Raw genomic sequence first — 22,015 nt, 5'->3', positions numbered from 1 at the left:
CTCTTAGAATTCCTTGAATTCAGTGAAAAGATTTATATGAACTGATACAGCTTGTTGTAAACCAAATTATAGCAACATTATATGAAATGGCTACAATAATGTAAATAGAAAGCAAAACAAAGCAAAACTGAATGCTGTATAATTACTGTGACCGAGCTTGTCTCCAAAAGAGAGATGAGAAATTGTACCTTCCTCTCTTCTTTGCAGAAGTGGAAAACTGTGGATTTGGAAAATTGCATAAACTGTTAAGCTCATTAATCTGTTGATTAGTTTTGTTGAACTTGTTTATTTTTTTTTTAAAGAAATTATCCTTTGTTGTAAGGGTAGTTCACTAGGCATGGACGCAGAGGGACATATTCTGAAATGAAAGCATTGCAAAAGTGATATAAAAACAAAAGATATCAGCAAAAGTTAACATCTTTTTTTTAAAGTATCTTTATCTTCCTCCAAAACTTGGCTTGGATGTCACCCAGTTATTCACAAGTTGCCCATACCAAATTAACCTTGTCCTTACTTATTTGTGTACATGTATCCTTCTAATAAAGTGTAAAGTCCTTGAGGGTGAAGACTGTTCCATTTTTATCTTTAGCTCCCTAGAAACTAGCCTAATGTCTTATATGTTGTCAGCAGCTAATAAATGTTTTGATTGAACTGATATTCACAAGTATTTGAAATAATGTTATGTAGAAGAGGTATTAATCATTTTATCCTCCTTCCCAAGCATAGGACTGGGAACAATGAGCAGAAATTGAAGAGGGGCAGGGCAGCCTTTGGCTTGATACAAGGAAAAACTTTGTAACAATTTGCAACATCCAAAAGTGGAAATATCTAGAGGCTGCATGAGTACTTGTCTGCGAGTTGTAGAATGAATTCCTTGTTGGATTAGAAGATCTCTCAGGGTTCCTTCCAACTCTCGGACTGTGATTCTGTGAGAGAATGTTTAGTTTGGGATTTGTTGAGTTTGAGGTGTTTGCTAGATATCCTGCTAAAGCTGTTCTGAAGAGAGATAGAAATAGGGGCTATAATTTACCAGGGAATAGGTTAGGAGTGAAGATAGATTTAGTAGTCATCTATCAAGAAAGAGGAATATTGAAAAATATTTAGTTGTTGGATCCTTGGAAAAGGGATTTTCAATAGAATAATAGAGATAGAAAGCCAAATTCCATAGGGTTATGAATAAAGAGGAACTAGCAAGTTTATACAGCTCCTTAGGTTTTTAGCGAAAGAGGGTAGATAACTTAAGAAGATAATAGGGTCAAAGAAAGAGGTTTTTCCTTTTTAAGAGTATTAGGGACTGAGGTATATTTGTGAGAGAATGGAAAGGTGTCAGTAGGGAAGGAGAGATTTATTAATGACAGAAGAAATAATAGGAAGCAATGCTATTAAAACACATGTGGAAGGTTTAACTTTGTCAAAGATGAGGGCCACCTTAACCTTTGAGACTGGAGTGAAGGGGAGAGAGAAGGTGAGAAATTTTGAAATACGGAGAAGAGTGGATTAGGAGGCTCAGGTTGGGTAGTCTCAATCTCCTCAATAAAGTAGGGGAAAGGTTATCTGCCAGGAGAAGAGCAGGGTTAGGAACGCCAGGGCCCTTGGGCTCAACACCTGTACCCCAGTGGAAGGGAGCTCCTACCCGTTGTGGTCAAGGTGAGGTTTGTACCCCTATCAAATACAGATTTGAGCTGCTGTATCACCTGGGTCAGTTGGTAGCTGGTGCTTCCAGGGTTCCCCACCCTGTAGCTTTCTGATCTCCTTGAACCTTCCTGGGGACCTGGATACAGGCCTCGGCTCTGGTTGCTTCTAGATACGGAGCCCTGCAGGCTGCACATTATCTCTGGTCTGTCTCTGGCCCAAACTGAGTATGCTGGCTTGTTTGCCTCTGGTGCCACTGCTTTTGCAAGTGACCTCATTTCCTATTATTTCTGGCTGACTTCTTTTGTATAGTTCAGGAGTGGAAGAAGTCAGTTACTGTAATTTCTCATTGGATTTCTTGATCATTATTTTGTCTGGTGCTTTTTCATAGAATTTTGTTTAGTGCAGGTATGTGGGATCTGGGTATTCTCTGATCAGGCAGCCACGTTGCCTGGAAGTCAGGACATCTGGTCTGAAGTGAGGGCTCCAGTGGAGGAGAGATTCTAGAATTGGGTACATAAGTACGGGAAAGCCATCTACATAAATGTCATAATTAAACCCGTGAAAGCTAATGAGTTCATCAAAAGACTATATGTAGAGAGAATATGGTCTAGGTAAAAACTTTGATGTACACCCACAAGACAGGAATAGATGAGGTATACAACATAACAGCGAACCCAAAGACTTACTACTTCCGCAAAAATTGCTAGGAAAACAGGATGGTAATCTGGCTGAAATTAGGTTTGACCAATATCTCGCATGGTATACTGAGGTAAGCTCCCAGTGTATAGATGACCTGGCTATAAAAGATCTATCATAAACGAATTAGAGAAAAGGGAAAGAAATTATTTGGCTGTATCAGTAGGAAAGAATTCATGACCAAACAGAGGATAAAGAGGATGACAAAAGATAAAATGGTCTATTTATATTACATAAAATTTTTTGCATAGATCAGTTCCTAATTTATAAATGATCAAACGATATGAACAGTCAGTTCTCAAGGGAAGAAATCCTGGCTATATGTATAGCCAGATAAATGTTAAAAATCACTAGTAATTCTTAAGTGCAAGTTAAAGCAACTCTGAGGGGTTCTACTTTACACCTGTTAGGTTGGCAAAGTTGTCAAAAATGGAAAATGACGAATGTTAGAGGGATTGTGGGAAGAGATGCACATTGATTCACTGTTAGTGGAACTATGAATTGATCTAGCCATTCTAGAAAACAATTTGGAACTATGCACAAATAGTTACTCACCTGTGCTTTTGACCCAGCAAAACCCACTACTTTTCTCATCCCTCCAAAGAGATCAAAGAAAGAGGAAAAGGTTCTTTATATGCAAAGATACTTACTGCTTGGTCAAGATTAATGGGAGTTTGAATAATTAATATAAAATGATACCAGGTTTTATTTAATGCTAGCCAGAATTTAACTATGATGTGTAAGCTAGTTAATAATTCTAACTTGCTGTGCTAAGTGCCATATTACTAATAGTTTGGTTTTTTTTTTAATGGACAAAGGAAAGGATACATGGAAGAGCTGCTTGTGCAAAAAAAAAGTTTGTTATTACATTAGGACAAAAATTTTGTGTAATTGAACAATTTGAAAGTGGTCATAGTAAGTCAAAAGCAGGGAGAAATGTCAGAATGCCTGAATCTGAGGCAGGATATTATAAAACATGTAGGTGAAATTAAAGAAAAAGGCGAAGTAACATCAGCTTTTTGTAGTTTGCGAACAACTACAAGGAATAGAAGCATTAATGGTGATAGAAATGAACTTTTAGATGTATGTATTGAAGTTTGTAATAAAAATGGAATGTTTTTAGAGTAGCCGTTCAAACAAAGCTGCAAATTTATTTGTCAGTGAAAAAAAATTAAAATGAGGGTTATTTGGTTCTATTCTTTTAAAAATGGATTTCACTTGCACAATGTTAAAATTACCAAGGAAAGAAGCCATTGTAGTAGCAAGCAACCAAGTATCCTGATGTTTTAAAGAAAATAATTGAAGACAGTAGATAAACTGATTAACACGGTTTTATCGTGGATGAAACAGGCTTTTTCTAGAAAAGGCTACCTTATAGAATTTACATTTCTTAGAAAGAAAAAACTCAACCTAATTTTAATGTAATGCAGAAGAGGATTTTAAATTAAAACCAGTGCTTTTTTATTGGTCTTAAAATCATCTTAGTCTGAGAGACTGCAAGCATCAATTGTTTCCAGTTCTTTGGCAGTCAAATAAGAAAGCATGGGTGACTAAAGCTATTTTCAAAGACTATTTTCAATTGGGTGGTGAAGTGGATTGAGTGTTGGGCCTGGAGTCAAGGCCTGAGTTCAAATTCAGCCTGAGACATTTACTAGTTATGTGACTCATGGTGTCTGACTCAGTTTCCTCAGTTGCAAAGTAGAGATAATACTAGCACCTCCTAGGGTTATTGTAATGATCAAATGAGATAATAATTGACACTGCTTGGCACATAGTAAGTCCTCTGTAAAAGTTAGCCATCATCATCATCATCATCATCATCATTAAAATACTACTTTAAATGCAATTTGAGGTTGGCTTTCATTAGTAAGATCACTTTTGGAAATGAAAGTAAATTAGAAAAATGATTATATTTTAATTCTTTCAGTTGAATTCTGTTCTTTTCTTGGAACTCTGAAAATTATATGATGGGTCATATGGCTGTGGAGAGGTTTTTAAATGTTTAAAGATTTGTCTCCTCTTCAAAAGTTTGATATCAACATTTCTGAACCTTAGTTTATTCATTTGTAAAAATGTTTAAATGGTTTTTAAAGTTCCTTCCAGTCTAATGACTTATACCTTATGATTTTAAGAATCTACAGGGTTCTCTTGTATGTTAGTTGGGAAGAATGCAGAATTTGGTATCATAGTACCTGAATTTGAATCTGTTTTGGGTGACCTTAGGGAAATCACTTAAATTGGGCCTCAGTTTCCACATCTAAAAAATGAAAGGATCTTACCATATGACCTTGACAAAGAAAGTCCCATCCAGCTCTGAAGCTACAATCACAAAGTTCTCAGCTCTCCTTCATCTCACCTTACCTACCCAACCTTATTTTCCATTACTTCTCAACATGATGCCTTTACTTATTCCAGGAAGGGATTATTCATTCTCACTTCAATTCAGTGTGCTAAGTTGTGCTACATGCTGTACAAAGAAAAAAAACGAAACAATCCTTACTTTCAAGAAACTTATCTTTGTTATATTTTTGTGCCCTTGCTTGTACTCTTATGCCCCTTGATCTTTATTTCCACTGTTCCAGATTTTATTCTTTCTTCAAGACCAGTTTACCTCTAGAAGCCTTCCTTAAGTACCCTTCCTCTGTCTGCCATTGATCTTTCTTGTGATTGGAATTCCTCTGACACTTTGGGATCTTCTTTAATTATTTCATATCATCATGTGTTTTACCACACAAGTCAGTTATGAGCCTCTCAAGGGCAAGATCCTCTCCTTTTCCCAAAGTACTTTTCTGTACATTGTTCTAAACTTTGTAGATTCTCTGTAAATTTTTGTGGAATCACTGCTGGGCTGTGTATGCAAATTGTTTATCTTAAGTTTCAGTTTGTACTAGAAGGCCAGATTTCACAGATGCAAAACTTTTATAGCTGAGTGGAGAGGCTGCATAGTATGATGGATCTTGTCATTAGATTCTGAATCAAGAGAGTTACTCCAGTTCTGACCAAGCCACCCACTATGTGACCTTAGTCAAATCACTTGGTCATTCTACCCTAATTTTCTCATTTGGAAAATGCAGAAGGAGGGAGAGTTGGATGATCAATAGGGTTCCTTTTAGAACAAACATTCTATGACTATATTGTAAAATGATGGTACTTGGAATGTGTGTCAGTTTTTCCAAGATTAGGTATTCTCATTTGAAAATTCCATTCTTGATTTGTAAATTTTTATATTAAGCTTTTAAGAATTGTACATGTATTTGAAAACACATGTTTTCACATGCAGCTGGGAAATAAGAAATACAGGAAATGGGGTACAGAAATCTATCCTGCCCTACAGGAAAGTAGAAAGGGAAGGGGATAAGAGAAGGGGTGGGGGGGGAGAAATAGAAGGGAGGACAGACTAGGGGAAGGGATATTCAGAATGCATGTATGTCATCTTGGGGTGGGGGGAGAGGCAAGATGGGGTGAAAATTGGGAACTCAAAATCTTGTGGAAGTAAATGTTGAAAATTAAAAATAAACAAATTAATAAAAAAAATTTAAAAAAAGAATTGTACATGTGTAAAGCAGAATATTTTGGATACAAAAAGATCCATAGGATACAAAATGAAAGAAGATAAATTAGTCATAAGTATACTAGCAAAAGATCTGGAAGTCATAGTGAATCACAAATTGAATAATAAATCATTAGAGCTGGAAAGGAGCTTAGAGGTCACTTAATTTAACCTCCTTGTTTTTCAGATGAGGAAATTGAGTTCTGTAGGGCTTCTTAAACTTTTTCCATTCATGACCCCTTTTCTGTGTTTGGCTTTGTGTGGGGTGAGGGCATGCTTAGTGCAAAGTGCACATGCTTTGTGTTCAGAACCCAGGCTACAGTGTGAAGTTGCACGATGCAGCACAGGCAAGCACTGCCAGGAACCCCTCCAATTCATTACATATTTGATTTTTAATTAATTTTTGGTACTTGTGCATTCAGAAACCTTTTACTGTTGCCAGATTTTTTGTAACCGTCATATCAGGTCCAGATCCACAGTTTAAGAAATGCTTAACTTCTGAACAGTTAAGGTCACAAAACTAGTTAGTGCCATGACCAGCATTAGAACATGGGATTTCTGTTCCCATTTGAGTGATTTTTCTTTTCTGATACCACATTCTGCTAATATGCTTTTGATGCAGTGGGGTTTTTGGTTTATTGTTTGTTTTTAAATGTAAATGACATACACAGTGAAGATTCTGTTAACTTCCCACTTTACAAGCAGAAAGCTGAAGATACAAGATTTCTTACTTCCCTGGAAACTGTACAGACAAGGTCGTGGTATAGGATGTCTCAGAGCTTGACTCTCCAATACAAGGAAAACCAGCTTACTTTACCCACTTATCAGCATTGAAGTTTCTTCTTAATCCATCTCACTGTCACTAGTCAGTTCTTCATTTCCCTCCAGTTAGCCAGAAAGAAACACGAACTAGTAAGGTCCCAACCCTTGTTCTTCCAGGAAACAACAAAACAATGCTTTACTGCTGGCCTAGACCCAAATGAGTAGTTTCCATGGGAACAACACTGATTCAAACAAGGAGACAGGAGAATGAAGAGTGCTAACACTTTGGGCACTGGAGTCTTGCAAGTATTCCTAATGAACAGCTCAAAGTTATCTCAAAAGTAACTAGCTGTGGGATCTATGATAGTTGAGTAGATCGATCACCAGCATCTTAGGCTTACCTGCTAATTGGTTTTCTTTCTCACCATAACAAGGAAGGATAAATGTCAACTGTTGAGTCTTTGGACCCAGCCTCATGGCTGTGACAGCTTTCATTTTCCTGAACATTGCCTGCATATTTTCTCTCCATCAGCCCAGTGTTTTGTCAGCCTGCTTCACTGTTCATCTTTTGTGAGGGGTATGGCTTCCCTTGAACTTATGCTTTTAACTATCTGGGTCATTGCATGAGGGGCATGATTTTCTTTGATTTTTTTTTTCTCCTTTGTCAGATATCCTCAAGGCTGTATGGGCATAATGGCTAGAGGGGGTAGAAGTGAGAAGTAGCTGGTTATTGTTTAGAACTAGTTATAATTCAGTACAAATCTTCACTCTGGTTGTTAGAATGCCGTTAATAACATTAAAAGAAACTCGACATGTTTTAAAGGTTGAGTTATATCTGTTAAATATAGCTAAGCCTAGAGAGAAAAATAAATCTTTCCTCAAAATTTAATTCAAATAGGAAGCAGGAAAAATTTAAAGTATGCATTAAATGACAAATATTTTCAAAATAAAAGTTTGATTTGATATTAAGTAGTTGGAAATGGGTAGTGAAAATCAATGTGGCTACTAGGAAATAGTTGTAAACATAATCAGCTTTAGAAAGATAGTATGGGGGGGCAGCTAGGTGGCACAGTGGATAGAGCATTGGCTCTGGAGTCAGAAGGACCTGAGTTCAAATTTGACTTCAGACACTTACTAGCTAGCTGTGTGACCCTGGGCAAGTCATTTAATCCCCATTGCCTCCAAAATTAAAAAAGAAAAGAAAGAAAAAAGATAGCATCAAAAACATAAAATTCAGGTGATACCTGCCACTTAAATAGAAAAATAAAACTAGATTGTTTTTTAAAAAGCAACTAAAATGGCCCTATCCCATAACTGAAGACAGCCTGCTCCTAAGTACACACCCCAAAGATGTCAGAGTTAGAAAGAAAGGTTCCATATATAATCACTTTTTGTGCTATCAACGAACAGGAGGGGAAAAAAGATACTTCTTGATAAGGACACAGCTAAATAAGTTGTGGTATGTGAACATAATAGAATACTACTTACTATGCTGTCAGAGGCAATAAATAAGAAGAATTCAGAAAAGCCATGAGCAGATACAGAATGAAGTACGTAGAAGTAGGAAAACTATGTGAAATGACTACAACATTATAAACTGGAAACATTTTTAATGAAATTGAATACTATGTAATTATATTGACCAGGCTTTACCCTAAAGAAGAATTATGAAAATGTGCTACTCTCTTCCCTTTCAGGATGTGGAAGGCTAAGGACTATTAGGCTCTTTGGATGTGTTGGTAGTTTTTCAGAATTGGTTTTTTCTTTCTTCATTCTTTGTCAGAAGGAATATCTCCTTGGGTAGAGGATGAGGAAATTTGTATTCACAAATGAAGATGAAGGCGGGGGCAGGCAAGAAAGAAGTTGGATTTTCATTGATTGAAAATAAACAAGTATCTCCTTTATAGTGGTTATAACTAGGTAATAACTGTGAAGGATGCTTCTGTTGAGCTAATTTTTCTGGTGTCACGGACGGTCTGTTTTCGTGTCTGGACTTTGGTGTCTTTTGCCTAGTTCCACCTCTACTTTCAGGAGTCTCTCTGTTCCTTCGCTCACATCTCATCCCCCACATTTATCCCGTAGTCTATTTCTGCTACATGTCAGTTGTTAGCTAATAAAAAGAATTTCATTTTTCTAGGGAGTATATACATTATAATAGGTTATCCTTTTTATGAACTACAAAGATGAGTATTTCTATACTCAGAAAATGAGGATTTTACATGAAACTGTGAATCCACTTTATTCAGCTTGTTCCTTTTAAATATACATTAAATTTATCATGATGATACCAACAACCTCCTGCTTATCTGTGTTCCCTCCTGAATCTCCCTCTGTTTACCTCCATGTTTTTACATGTTTTATTTATACTCTTTTCTGTGCTTTCTTCCTTTTTTTGGTATTACTTTCAGATCCCTCCAGTCACCCTCACTCCCTCAATATAAATCTCTCCCTTTTTACAAAAGTATACTCAAACAAAACAAATTTATGTTGTAGTGGTCATGACTGGAAATATACATCTTAATCTGCATCTACAGTTCATTCCTCTGCACCAAGAGATGTGAGGATTGCTTCATCATTAGTCTTTGGAGTTGTTATTGGCCATTGTATTGACTGAAGTTCTGTAGTTTTTCAGTTTTTTTCTTTTGTAGTACTCTACTTCCTTCATTGCATAAGTTCATACAAATATTAACAGTTTCCTCTGAATGTGTTTATTTTGTTATAATACGGCATAGTAATATTCCGTTACGTTGACATTCACATATTTATTTAGCCCTTTCCCAAGCGATGGATTTCTTCCTTGATTCAAGTTCTTAGTTAGTTAAGTGCTTACTATGTGCCTAGTGTTGGAGATACAAAGAAAGGCTAATAACAGTGCCTGCTTTGAAAGAATTCAGTACTACTACAAATATGTTTAGCTGTATGGGTAATTTCCTTTTGTTTTTGACATCCTTGAATTATGTGCCTGGGATCTCTGCAGTGAGATCCCTGGTTTGTAGGACATGAACATTTTAGTCACTTTTTAAAGCATGATTCCAGATTGCTTTCTAGAATGGTCAGACCAGTTTGCAGCAACACAACAATTTGTAGTGAATTAGTGTGCCTGTCTTTCCAGAGCTCTTATAATAGTGACCATTTCCATCTTTTTTCATTTTTGCCATTTTCTAGTAACTGCCTATTTCTAACAATGACCTATGTGCCAGAAGTATTGGACTACCATCAAAGAAAGGCATTATCACAAAAGGAGATGGGCTAGAAATATGTCAGAAGTAAAGGATGACAAATGGATAGCCCTTGTGCTGCACTATTAACTCCCAAATATAAAAAGACCCAGAAGAGAGCCTCTTGCAGCATATTAAATGAATCATCTATAGAAATTTTGTGTAAGAACATGGACAAGAGTTAACACCGGAAGAAGGCTGGGCTAGATTGCAGTCTTTATCTATGGAGGAGAGAATTACCCTTATTAGTGACATTATACATCTTTTGAGAAACTGAACTCTTTTTGAGGGTAGGAAAACTTTCAAGATCTGAATGAATTAATCTCTAATTTGAAATTACAGATATAAATTATAGATGTTATTGGACAGGGGACTTGCCTATTCCTCTAAATCACACACTATGTAGATAGCTTCATATTCATAAGACTGACCCTGGATGGCCCTTATCTAATGCCAACCAGGCGCCGAAATAGCTGTCACCTTTGTGGACTTTAGTATAGAAAAAGCATTATAAATGTTTCTCTCAACCCTTAGGTTTTACTCATGGTATTATAGGTTACTCCTTCCATCATAGTTGATAAATGAACTCTTCCAAAGTGATTTCATCTTCCTGCAGTCCCAGATGGCCTTATTTGTAGTAGTGATGGGGGCTGGGGATTGGGATTTAGAAAATGATATGCAGTACCTCACTCACTTCCTCAAAATGAGGTCTGGCTTTCTGGGAATAGAGCCACCTCATTCCTGTCCTACTTTGTACATAGTAGCTGAACACTAAGGCAGCTGCTTTTATCACCACAGAGTGCTAAGAAAAGCATCTGAATTTCTTGTTTCCTTGTTTCCTACGGAGTACCAGGTTGATTTTTGATAAGGGAGAGGTGACAAATAAATTTCTACTCAAGTAAAAGCTTCCATCTCAAGTGCCCCCATCTTTTCTATTGATTGCCTGCCTCATCACTACTGTATCTTTGCCCCAGGGTGTTGAAAGCAGCAATATTACAAAAATGACATATCTGCCAAAATACTTAAACTCTGTAGGAAAAGTGGCAGTTATGTTCCTGAAATTGTTTACCTACACTACAATTTTAATCTATTTGGAAGCAGAATTTGACAATAATTCAGGAATAGGGTAGTATCCTGGTTCTAAAGAGTATGTTAGGGGAAAAAAAGATCCTTTGATAGGTTACAAAGTCAGCTTTCCTCAGTGAATATAAACCTCTTATCCTAGTGAGTGCCTTTTGATGGTAGAAAATACCATTTTAGGTGATAACTGTAGTTTTCAGCTTGTGCCTCAGCTTGTGAACCAAGATGACCTTAAGTAAGATTCACAGTAGAATTGGCAGCCAAAGGATGTGTTCTATTACAACCCAAGCCAGTAATTTTACACCCAAAGGACATAGATTTCACAGTTCTCTCACACCCCCTCACTCAGCTTCTTTCTACTGTGGCTATAACTTCTACACAAAATTATGCAGAAATCTTCCTCAGCTCTGTTTCATTTTGTCACACCCTCGGTTCTATTTGTTTTGGAATAACGGGGGTGGAAGAAAAGGTTTAGCAAGCTGTTTGATGGCTTATCTGTAATTTTTTTGCAGGCATTGTTGCTTAGAATGACATCGATGCTCTCTTGTATTCTCAGTTTTCCTTAACACTTTCTCTATGATAGTACTTTGAGGAGGTTTTTATTTTCTCTTCTACCATTGGTGCCATTGACCTTAAAAAACATTTAGTGATACACAACTCAAGATTTATAGCCTAGAAAATGGGGAAAACAATAGAATTAGTTTAGTGGTAAGGTCTTTAGGTGCTTATTTCGGAATCCTGAAATTTATGGCAGTAAAAAGTTTAGAGCCATTTTTGTGAAGGCCAGAATATCACATGCAGGCAGTATTTACATCCTAAGTTAGGGATGTGTAAGAGGAATTTTAACTATTCTTTTTTTCTCAAGTTTTCTTGAATACTTTTTTCTCTGTGATGAAGGAAATTGATATTGTCTCTTTTATCAGTTCTAAGTTCCAGTTCCAAATTTATAATTGTTAGCTGGACATTTCTACTTGTCCTGCTGTCAATTAATGTACCTAAAACTCAGCTCGTCATCTCTTATCCCCTATTATCATTATCACCCTATATTTTCATTTTCAGTCTTGCTTGCCCTCTTCATTTCCTTTGTCAGTTGTGCATCCTTGAAAATTATTCCTTATCTTATAACCATCCTTTCTTTGCTAGGTTGCCTCATGCCTGGGCTATTATATTTGTTTTTTAACTTGTCTCTCTGCTCTCCAGTGTTTCCATCTTCTAATTTTTCACAGAGGTGTATCTTTATAAAATTCTGGGTTTGATTGTGTTACTTTTCTGCTCCAAAACCTTTGGTGGTTCAGTCACGATTCTAGAATTATTTAGAGATAAAATATCTCTACAGTCTGTGAATCCCAAGCTCCTCCACAGTCTGGCCATGATTGGTTTGCCGAATTCCCTGTGAGAACTCTGTGTTTAAGACATTTATTTCACCTGAGCCATATGCACATTTTCTCCAAGGCTTTGTTCCTCTACCTGGAGTTACCTTTGTCTTTCCTATCTGCCAAATCTTGCTCTGTCACTTACCTGCCAGAGACAAGTCACTTCATCTTTGAGTGCCTCCAGTTCCTCATTTGTAAAATTATAGCATTGGCCTAGAAGATGATCTTTAAATACCCTTCCAACTCTAAATAAAGGATATTTCTTTAAAAGCCCAACTCAACAACTCTTTGTGTTGGTATAGAAATGGAAATGGAGGGGTTGCCTATTAATTGGGGAATGGATGAATAAGCTATGGTATAGGAATGTGTATTATGCTGTAAGAAATGATGAAGGGGATGGTGTCCAAAGGATCTGGGAAGACTTTGTATGAATTAATGCAAAGTGAAGTAAGCAGAACCAGGAGAATCATTTACATACTAACAGGAATATTGTAAAGATAATCAACTTTGAAAAAGTTAGTATCTCTGATCAGCACAATGACCCACAACTCCAGAGGATTCATGATGAAACAAGCCATTCAGAGTGCTGATAAAAGCATAGTCTATTTTTTTCTTTTTCTTGTCTCTCCCCCCCCCTTTTTTAACATGGCTAATGCAGAAATGTGTTTTGCATGATTATACATATTTGTAATGGGTTCTATTTTCCTTGCCTTCTCAGTAGGTGGAGTAAGGAAAACAGGGAGGGAGAGAATTTGGAACTAAAAGTAAAATTGAATTTTTAAAAAAAAGAAAATATCTGTGGCAGATTTTAGCTATAAATAAATCATATTTCCAACACACACACACACACACACACACACACACACACACACACACACAGAGTGCAGTCCAGCTTCCATCTCTTCTATGTAACTTTCTATTCTGGGCTTTCTTCTCTTCCTCCTCTCTCTACGCTTTCATTTGGATCAGCTCCCTTAGGCTTAATATTATGATCTGTGCAGGTAACTCTCAGATCTTTGTATCTATCTTGAGTGTCCACTGAGTTGTAGTCCTGTATCACCAATTAGTTATTGTACATTTCAGACTATGTCCAATATGCATTTCAAACTCACTAAGTCCAAAACAAAACTACTTTTCTATCCCTACAAACTTACCCTTCTTCTAAACTTCCTATTTTTGTCGAGGGCCTCATCGTGCTTCACTCACCCCTGTGTACAAACCTTGATATAATCCTTGGATCCTCACTTACTCTTTACTCCTATATCCAGTAAATTGTCAAGACTTTCCAGTTCTACTTCTGTAACCTCTCATTTGTCCCTTCTCTCCGCGCACTTAACCACTACCACCCCAGTTCAGGCCCTCATCAACTCTTGCCTAGACTGTTGCAGTGACTTTTTCTAACCAGTCTCTGTCCTCTCCAACCCATCCTCCACACAGCTGCCAGGTGATTTTTCGAAAGCGCAGCTGTGATTGTCACTCCCCTACTCACTAAACTCTAAGGTCAAATAAAAAATAAGCTCGGTTTGGCATTCAAAACCCTTTACAACCTGGCCCCACCTACCTTTTCAACCTTATTAGACATCAGTCTCTTTCACACACTGTAATACAGCCAGTTTGACATTTTTACTTTGCATTGACTATTCTCCGCCCCGCCCCCGTCCCCCATTCCTGGAATATATTTTCTTCTCACCTCTCTACCTCTTAGAATCCCAGGTTTGGCTCTCTCACCATCTTCATTTTGAAGCCTTTCTGATCCCCCTGGGGCCTCATGCTTTCTCCATTTCTCATCCCAAGGATTACCTTGTATATGTGTATATATGTATGTGTTGTTTCTCCCTGTAGAATGTAAACTTTGTAAAAGAAAAGATTCTTTTTTATTTCCCTTGGTGTCTCCAGCATTTAGCGCAGTGCCTGGCGTGCACTAGACACTTAATAAATCTTTGTTAATTAATTGATAGATAAAGATATAGATGGCAATGCTTCTAACATTTTCAGATGGCACCGACTTGGGAAGGATTACTAACGTACTGTGTGGGAGTCAGGATCCAAAAAAAGTCTTGACAAGTTAGAATAGTGAGCTTGAATTTAAATAATGAATTGTAATAAAGATAATATAAAACCTTGCACTTGGTTTCAAAAAATCAATTTCACAAGTTCAACATGGGGGCAGTCATGGTTAGAAGACAGTTTGTTCAAACAGAGTCAGCAGTGTGAGATGAGAGCCAAAAAAGCTAATGCAGTCTTGGGCTTCCTAAAGAGGGGTATGGCAACTGTGAATAAAGAGGTGATGATCTTTCTGAACTCTGCCCAGGTCAGACCACGTTGTGTTCTATTCAGTTCTTCCCACCAGAGTTTATGAAAGACACTGTTAATCAAGAAGCATTTATTAATTGCCTACTATGTGCCAGCCACTGCCCTACGGGCTGGGGACGGATGCAGGGATAAGAATAATAAAGCCCCGGTCCTCACGGAATTTACATTGTATTGAGATAAACATCAGGGGAGGACACTTAGGATGGCTGGAGGGCCTTGAGTCCAGACCATGTGAGGATTAGTCAAAGGAATGAGGATATTTAATCTAGAGAAAAGAAGTTGGGGCAGAGGAAAATATGATAGCTAGCTTTCAAATATTTAGAAGTCTACCATGTGAATTAAAGGAGAGCCAGGAACAATAGGTAGAAGTTGTAAAGGAGCCAATTTGAACTTGGTGGAAAGAAAAATTGGTTCCTAACAATTAAAGTTGTCCCAAAGAAGAATGGCTATTCCTGTGGATGTCTTCAAGTAAAGACTGGATGATGATTTGTTGAGTATTTTATGGACAATTCTTTTTTCCATTGTGGGTTGGACCAGACTTACATTAGAACTTTAAAATTTGGTCATTAGCTGACCGCACTGTGTTTGTCCTTACTTAGCTCTCATCCTACCTATATGCTATAAATGTTTTTTTGAATAGAATTTTTATCAGGTTATGTATATTTTTATACTTTTTTTTAGAGATCAGGTGTTTTTAGTGTAGGGTCTATATTTCCAATGTCATTATTGTATAAATTGTTCTCTTGGTTCTGCTCACTTCACACTCAATCAGTTCATCATATAAATCTTTTCAGATTTCTCTGAAACTTTATTCGTCATTTCTTGTATTTTTATTTTTTTACATTTATATGCCATATGTAAATGCCATATTAATATGTAAATATTTTATATTTCTATGCTATAATTTGTTTAGCCATTCCTCATTTGATAGGCACTCCTTTAGTTTCCAGTTCTTTGCCACTAAAATGAGAGCTGTTATAAATATTTCTTTTTTTGCTTCATATGGGTCTTTACCCTGGTTGTTAGATTTATTTAGGGTATAGGTCTAGTAGCGGTATTGCTGGGTTAAGTATGTGCATCACTTAGTGACTTTTGGGGTATAGCTCCCAGTGGATAGACTTTAGCTAAGATCACACAGCTAGTTAGTAGTAGAGATTACTAGTTAGTAAATGGAGACATAGAACCTAGGTTTTGTGATGCTTTAATCTAGTGCTTTTTCCACTGCAACACACTATGTTTTGTGTACATATATCCAGTTGCCTCAACTACACCTTTCCTCTTTGTATAACATACTTTATTTCTTCCTCTTCTCGGTCACCGCACAAAATTCCCTGCACATAGTAAATGATTAGTAAACATTGATGGGTTTCTTGTGTGGTATAGTTGGCTTTCCTGCAGTGTGGTTTTTATGTTAAGCTGCCCTTTTCTATTTGAATCATGGATTTTAACAACTGGGCAGGGGGAAAACTATCCACCTTTTTACTTAAAAGCTACTAAGAGTTTTGAATATTGATTTGTCTCTGCTTCTTTGATTTATCCCTACCTCTGAAAATAGCATTTTAACTTTAGTTTTTTGGGGAAAAATTGAGAGCTCTCTTTGCTTGTTTTATTTCATTAATTTAAAGAATTGTATCCTGTTTACATTTTTGTTGACATCTCTTAAATCTAAATATTGGCCGGAGTAAATCAGCCCTACTCCATTTTAAAGAATTTAGCATTCCAAATACACATGTTTCTATCTAATTTAATGAAAACTTAAACCTTAAAAATTTTGTTAATGTGGTTCTTTTTAGTCTGTAGAATGCAAATTGCATTTTATTTTCATTTAATAATGTTTATTGTTGGAAAGTTTTAATAAGAAAGGACTGAATTTTTAAAATTAAGGGCTAAACTAGAAAAATATATTTTGAAATGAGAGAATTGGATTTACTCTTAGTCACTGACCATCTGACAAAATGAAAAAAAGTCCCAACTGTATTCTTTGACTAGAAGTTTAAATTGTAAGCTTTTAAGTTGAAAATGAGCTATTTAAATAGTTTAGAGTATTACATTGTATTAAGATGAGGTCATTGGACTCTTGAGACTGTTTTAACTGTTTACATTTGAGTAACTGCATGAAATATCTGGTTGCTTTAAGAAATTATAATGCTTCAAAATGCTTAAATAAAAAGACTCCTTCATTATGATAAGGTCATTTAAGAGTGAAGTAAATTGTTCTTCATCTTGACCATTTTTCATGTTTGGTTTGATTCAAATGTGTAGTTTTTAGGAGTTTGGTTTTTGTTTTTAGAAAATTGGAATTTTTAAATTATTAGGAAGAAGTAAAAGTTATTTCTCAGGCCTGTGTTTCCAAGCTTCCTTATACCTTCAAATAAAAACTTTTAAGACTTTACCTTTTATCACTAATGTAATAATTAGCTTACTATATAAGCTAATATACTAACATTAGCTTAGCAAATGTACACGATTGAGTAACTGAATGATAAATACAATAGTGCCAAACAAACATCTCTTCTGAAGAGCTTTTAGCTTGCACTCAGTATCCCCAAACAAAACTACTTGGATTTCAAGTGTATGCCCCACAGTGGATACCTTCCCTGAATCTCAAGCCTCAAAGTTGAGGACAGAGTTAGCAGAGAGGAGTGGCTTACTAAAATAATTCAGGGCGGTTGGGGAGGATGTAGGGTTCTTTTCTTTCTTACTTAAAGTTGAAAAAGGTTCTTCTGCACATATTAATTAACTTCTTTAAGACAAAGTCTGGCAACAGCTACCCCTTTTGACTTGATTTTTGAAAGAGAAATCAGAAGTCTCCTCTTCCTGTTTGGGAGGAAAGTTAATTTGGACTGATTCCAACCTGCTTTGGTGGAATAATACAATGGGGACACAGACTGTTTTTTGGCCAGACCAGCTAGCTGCTTTCAAACCAAGCCTATGCTCACCCTAATCATTAGGGAAATTTTAGTTTATGCAGTGGTGAAAACTACAGTTTTGGTAAATGGATGTTCAGGTTTCTTGATCTACTTCTTTTCCTTGGTATTGAAAACATTAAGCTCTTAAAGGCACAATTTTAATTTGGAAATGTAGTTATGTTCCTCATTAAGAAGAACTTTTTTATTGTATATAAATACAGGGTGAAAAGATAGACCTTGGGTGTTAGGTATTCTTTACCATATTAATGGTTAAAGCATTTAGTAAAAGAACTTCATTGTAAAAGCCTGATTCTACACCTGTCATGTTTTCTTCTGTATTCTCTCCCTTTTGGGGTGAGGTGAAAGGGAGAAATACAGTAATGGGGCTGAGACTGGGAGGAAAAGTATCAAAGTAGGATCTACTTAAGTGACATTGTAATTTCCGAGCATTTGGCTGTTGCTTATGCTTACTTGAAATCTATCCATTTTTTAGGGCCCAACTCAAGCTTTACTTCAGAATAATAAAGGTTTAGAGCCGTAAATTATCTTAATGATCATCTAGTCCAAAAGCCTTTGTTTATCAGATGAGGAAGCCAAGGACTAAGGGATCCAGTGACTTGGTTCAGTTTCTTCATCTATAAAATGAGGATGTTGGACCAGATGATCTCTGAGATTTTGACAGATTTATGATCCTGTGAAATGGCAGAGCTGAGCAAGGCCAGGTCTTTTGATTCTAGGTCTATTGTTTTTATTTATTCATTCATGTTACTGTGAAGTGCTACTTTTGCTGACCACTTAACTCTCTAGCTATGCCGGTTATTTAACACTTACCTGACAGTACAAGTCAAAATATGTTACCCATTTAGACCAACTAGATTGTTGAGTTCTTTGAGGTCAGGGACTATATCAGAGGATTCCTCAGTGTATCTAACATAGTAGGTGCCCAGTTAAAACAAACTAACTTTTAAAAATCATTTCATCGACCACCATGTTTACATGGAATGTGTGCGTTATTATATAAAGAAGCCTATTTTTAATTCAATTCAGTGAACATTTATTAAGTGCCTACAATTTACTAGGCTCTGGATTACAGGAACAGAAAACCATCCTTGTTATCTAGAAGCTTCAGGAATATTGCTGCAGGCAGTATGAAGATACTTTGCAGGAAAGTAAGGATCCAAAGTACCTGTTCCAGGCTCATGCATATTCACAGGGATGGGAGAAAGAATGTGAACATGGAATGTATAAAGGGACATAATGTGAAATAGGTTGAAACCAGAATAGACTTAGCCAAACTGGTCCAGGTAAAAGAACTAAAATCTTTTGCTTGATAGATGCCAAGTAATTAGTATTCCCTTTAATTTAGAACACAGTGCCTCCAAAAATGTCATGTTCTACCAACCCATACAGAGGAATTATTTAAGTGCTATCACATATTGAAAGAGCACTCAATCAAAATCATAATCTCCTGCCTACCATTTCAGTAATACCTATTCTGCTTTGTTGTGCCATATATTGACATTTTTCATATTCAGTGTATGTATATTTTCTCCTTCTATTTTCTTTGGGGGGGGGGGTTTGTTTGTTTTTGTTTTTGTTTTTTTTGGTGAGGCAGTTGGGGTTAAATGACTTGCCCAGAATTACACAGCTAGCGAGTGTTATGTGTCTGAGGCAGGATTTGAACTCAGGTCCTACTGACTCCGAGGCTGGAGCTCTATCCACTGTGCCACCTAACTGCACCACTTTCTTTTTTAAAAAAATTTACCTATAGTTATTATTATCTTCTGTTTTTACATTAGATTATTTCTAAATATATACCTTACTCTTTTCATACCCATTGAACAATCCTTTGCAACAAAAGTTTCAAAAGGGAGAAATAATTTTAATGAAACTAAAGATAATTGTATTTGACAGTATATGCAATATGTACAATATTCTGTATTTATAGTCTCTACCTTTGCAATGAAGGAATTCCCCATCTGTTCTCTGTTGAAAAAACAATTCTGTTAAAAAATAAATTGATTAGTAGGAGAGATTAGGTACACAATATGCGAAGCAAGAAACCTAGAACTATTTGATAAACTCAAAGGCCCTAGCTGTCAGAGTAAGGACTTATAATTTGAGAAGGATTGCTGTGAAAATTGGAAAGCAATTTGGCAGAGTTAGGTTTAATGTAGCCTAATACTCACACCATATATCAAGATGAGCTTCAAATGGGCACATAAAGGGTCACTTCATAAGCAAAATAGAAGAATAAAGAAGAATATCCTTTCAGATCTATAGATAGAGGAATAATTCATCAACAAACAAGGGAGAGAGAATCAAAGATGATAAAATGGAAAATTTTGTTTACATAAAATTGAAAGGGTTTTGCACAAATAAAACCAATGTAGCTAAAATTAAAAGGAAAATAACTGGAAAACATTTATATCAAGTCTCATTTCTAAGGTATGTAAAGAATGGATTAAAATTTATAATATTAAGAACCATTCCCAATTGATAAATGGTGAAGGGATATGAACAAATAGTTCTCAAAGGAAGCTATCAACAACTGTATGATAAAAATGCTTCAAATCATTAATCATTTGAAAAATGCAAAATAAAGCAATTTTGAGGTTCTATCTCACACCCTTCAGATAGGCAAAAAATGATAAATGTTGTAATGTACTTGGGAAAACAGGCATGTTGACTATTGGTGGAGCTGTGAATTTGTCCAGCCATCCTGGAAAACAATTTGGAGCCGTGCGCCCAAATTCGCTAGATTTAGACCTAGAAATACCACTACTAGGCTTATACCCCAGAGAGATTGATGAAAGAGGAAAAGGGACCCGTACATACAAAAATATTTTTAGCAAATTGTTTTGTAATCCAGTGCAAAAAGGCAGAAATGTTAAATGCATCCTTTTCAGATCATGATGCAATAAAAATTATATGTAATAAAGGGCCATGAAAAGATAGACTAAAAAATAATTGGAAACTAAATAATCTAATCCTAAAAAATGATTGGGTCAAACAACAAATCATAGAAACAATCAATCATTTCATTCAAGAGAATGACAATAATGAGACAACATACCAAAACTTACAGGATGCAGCTAAAGCAGTTCTTAGGGGAAGTTTTATATCTCTAAATGCTTTCATAAATAAAATAGAAAAAGAGGAGATCAATGAATTGGGCATACAACTAAAAAACCTAGAAAAAGAACAAATTAAAAATCCTCAATTAAGCAAATTGTTTTGTAGTGACAACTAAAAAATGAGAGAAGGGGTGTTTCTTGGGGATGGCTGAACATACGTCATATGAATTTAATGGAATACTACTGTGATTTAAGATAAGATGGATATGAATTCAGAGAAATCTGGGAAGACTTTGTATGAACTAATGCCCAATGAATTGAGCAGAAGCAGGATATGAATTTATATGCTAACAAGTATGTTGTAAAAACAACATTGAGAGAGTTAAGAACTCTGATTAATTAGTCACCAACAGTGATTCCAGGGAACTGATGGTGATCTGTGCTGTTCATCCCCTGGCAGACAGATGATGAACTAAATAGTCAGAGTGATAACATACTGTTTTGATATGGCTGATATGAAAATTAGTTTGTTTTTTTGACTATGCATATTGGTTACAAGGGTTTTTATTTTTATTTTTTTAGATAACAGAAGGGGTGAGGATGGGAGAGAGAAAATAAATGCTTGTTAATTGAAAAATTAAATGAGAAAAAAAACCCAATTCATCAGGTTCCAAGTTATGTACTTACTTAGTTAATAAGAAATTTATTAAAATTATTTGGAAATTCAGTTTAATTTTATCCTTAAAGTATGCTTTTCCCCTCTCTTCAATCCAGATCTTTTTTAAAAAAATCTTTTAAATGAGTGATAGTCAAGATATGACACATGCATTTATATATACACATTTATTTTGTTATTTAGTAACAGTGATGTTACAAATTGAGTTCTGACGAGCAAAGACATCAAATCTAAATTATTAATTATTGTGATTAAGTGTCATGGCTTATGAGATACATTTTTTGAGTTGCTTAACATTGTTCATACTAGTTATTATAATGTCTTATGTTTTATAGGGCTCAAGGGTTCTGGTTGACGCTCGAGACAAGCTTGGTATTCCTTGGCAGTATTCAGAGAATGAGAAGCATGGGATGTTCTTAATGGCCTTTGAAAATAAAGCTGGGATGCCTGTTGAACCTGCCACTTTCCAACTATATGTACCTGCTCTGAGTGCTCTTTGGAAGGATTCTGGCATCAAGGAAGCCTATAGCCGCAGGAGTGAATTTCAGCTGGTAAGTAAACCCGTTCTGTTAAGGAGAAAAAGGTTACAAAATAGACTGTCATTTTCTTTGAGACGTCAGCATTACTTTCTACATGACTTTAATCTTAGTGTTTGCATGATACAAAGAGGTAGTATTGGGTAATGGCTAGAGAACTGACTTTCAGGCTTGAATGATCTGAGTTCCT

General features: G+C 36.0%; 1 protein-coding gene across 1 annotated transcript in view; it reads left to right on the top strand.

Moving 5' to 3' along the window:
- GNA12 (G protein subunit alpha 12) overlaps positions 1-22,015 on the top strand; it is a 132,470-nt gene that overhangs the window by 37,305 nt on the left and 73,150 nt on the right. The window contains exon 2 of the mRNA XM_020975230.2: positions 21,625-21,840. Coding sequence (XP_020830889.1) covers positions 21,625-21,840 — 216 coding nt within the window. The remainder of the gene's footprint in view (positions 1-21,624; positions 21,841-22,015) is intronic.

The sequence above is a fragment of the Phascolarctos cinereus genome, unplaced genomic scaffold (assembly GCF_003287225.1).
Source record: "Phascolarctos cinereus isolate Bilbo 61053 unplaced genomic scaffold, phaCin_HiC Scaffold_4;HRSCAF=312, whole genome shotgun sequence".
NCBI classification, from domain to species: Eukaryota; Metazoa; Chordata; class Mammalia; order Diprotodontia; family Phascolarctidae; genus Phascolarctos; species Phascolarctos cinereus.
Note: the sequence above shows the minus strand (reverse complement) of the source record. Positions and strands in the feature narration are given on the sequence as shown.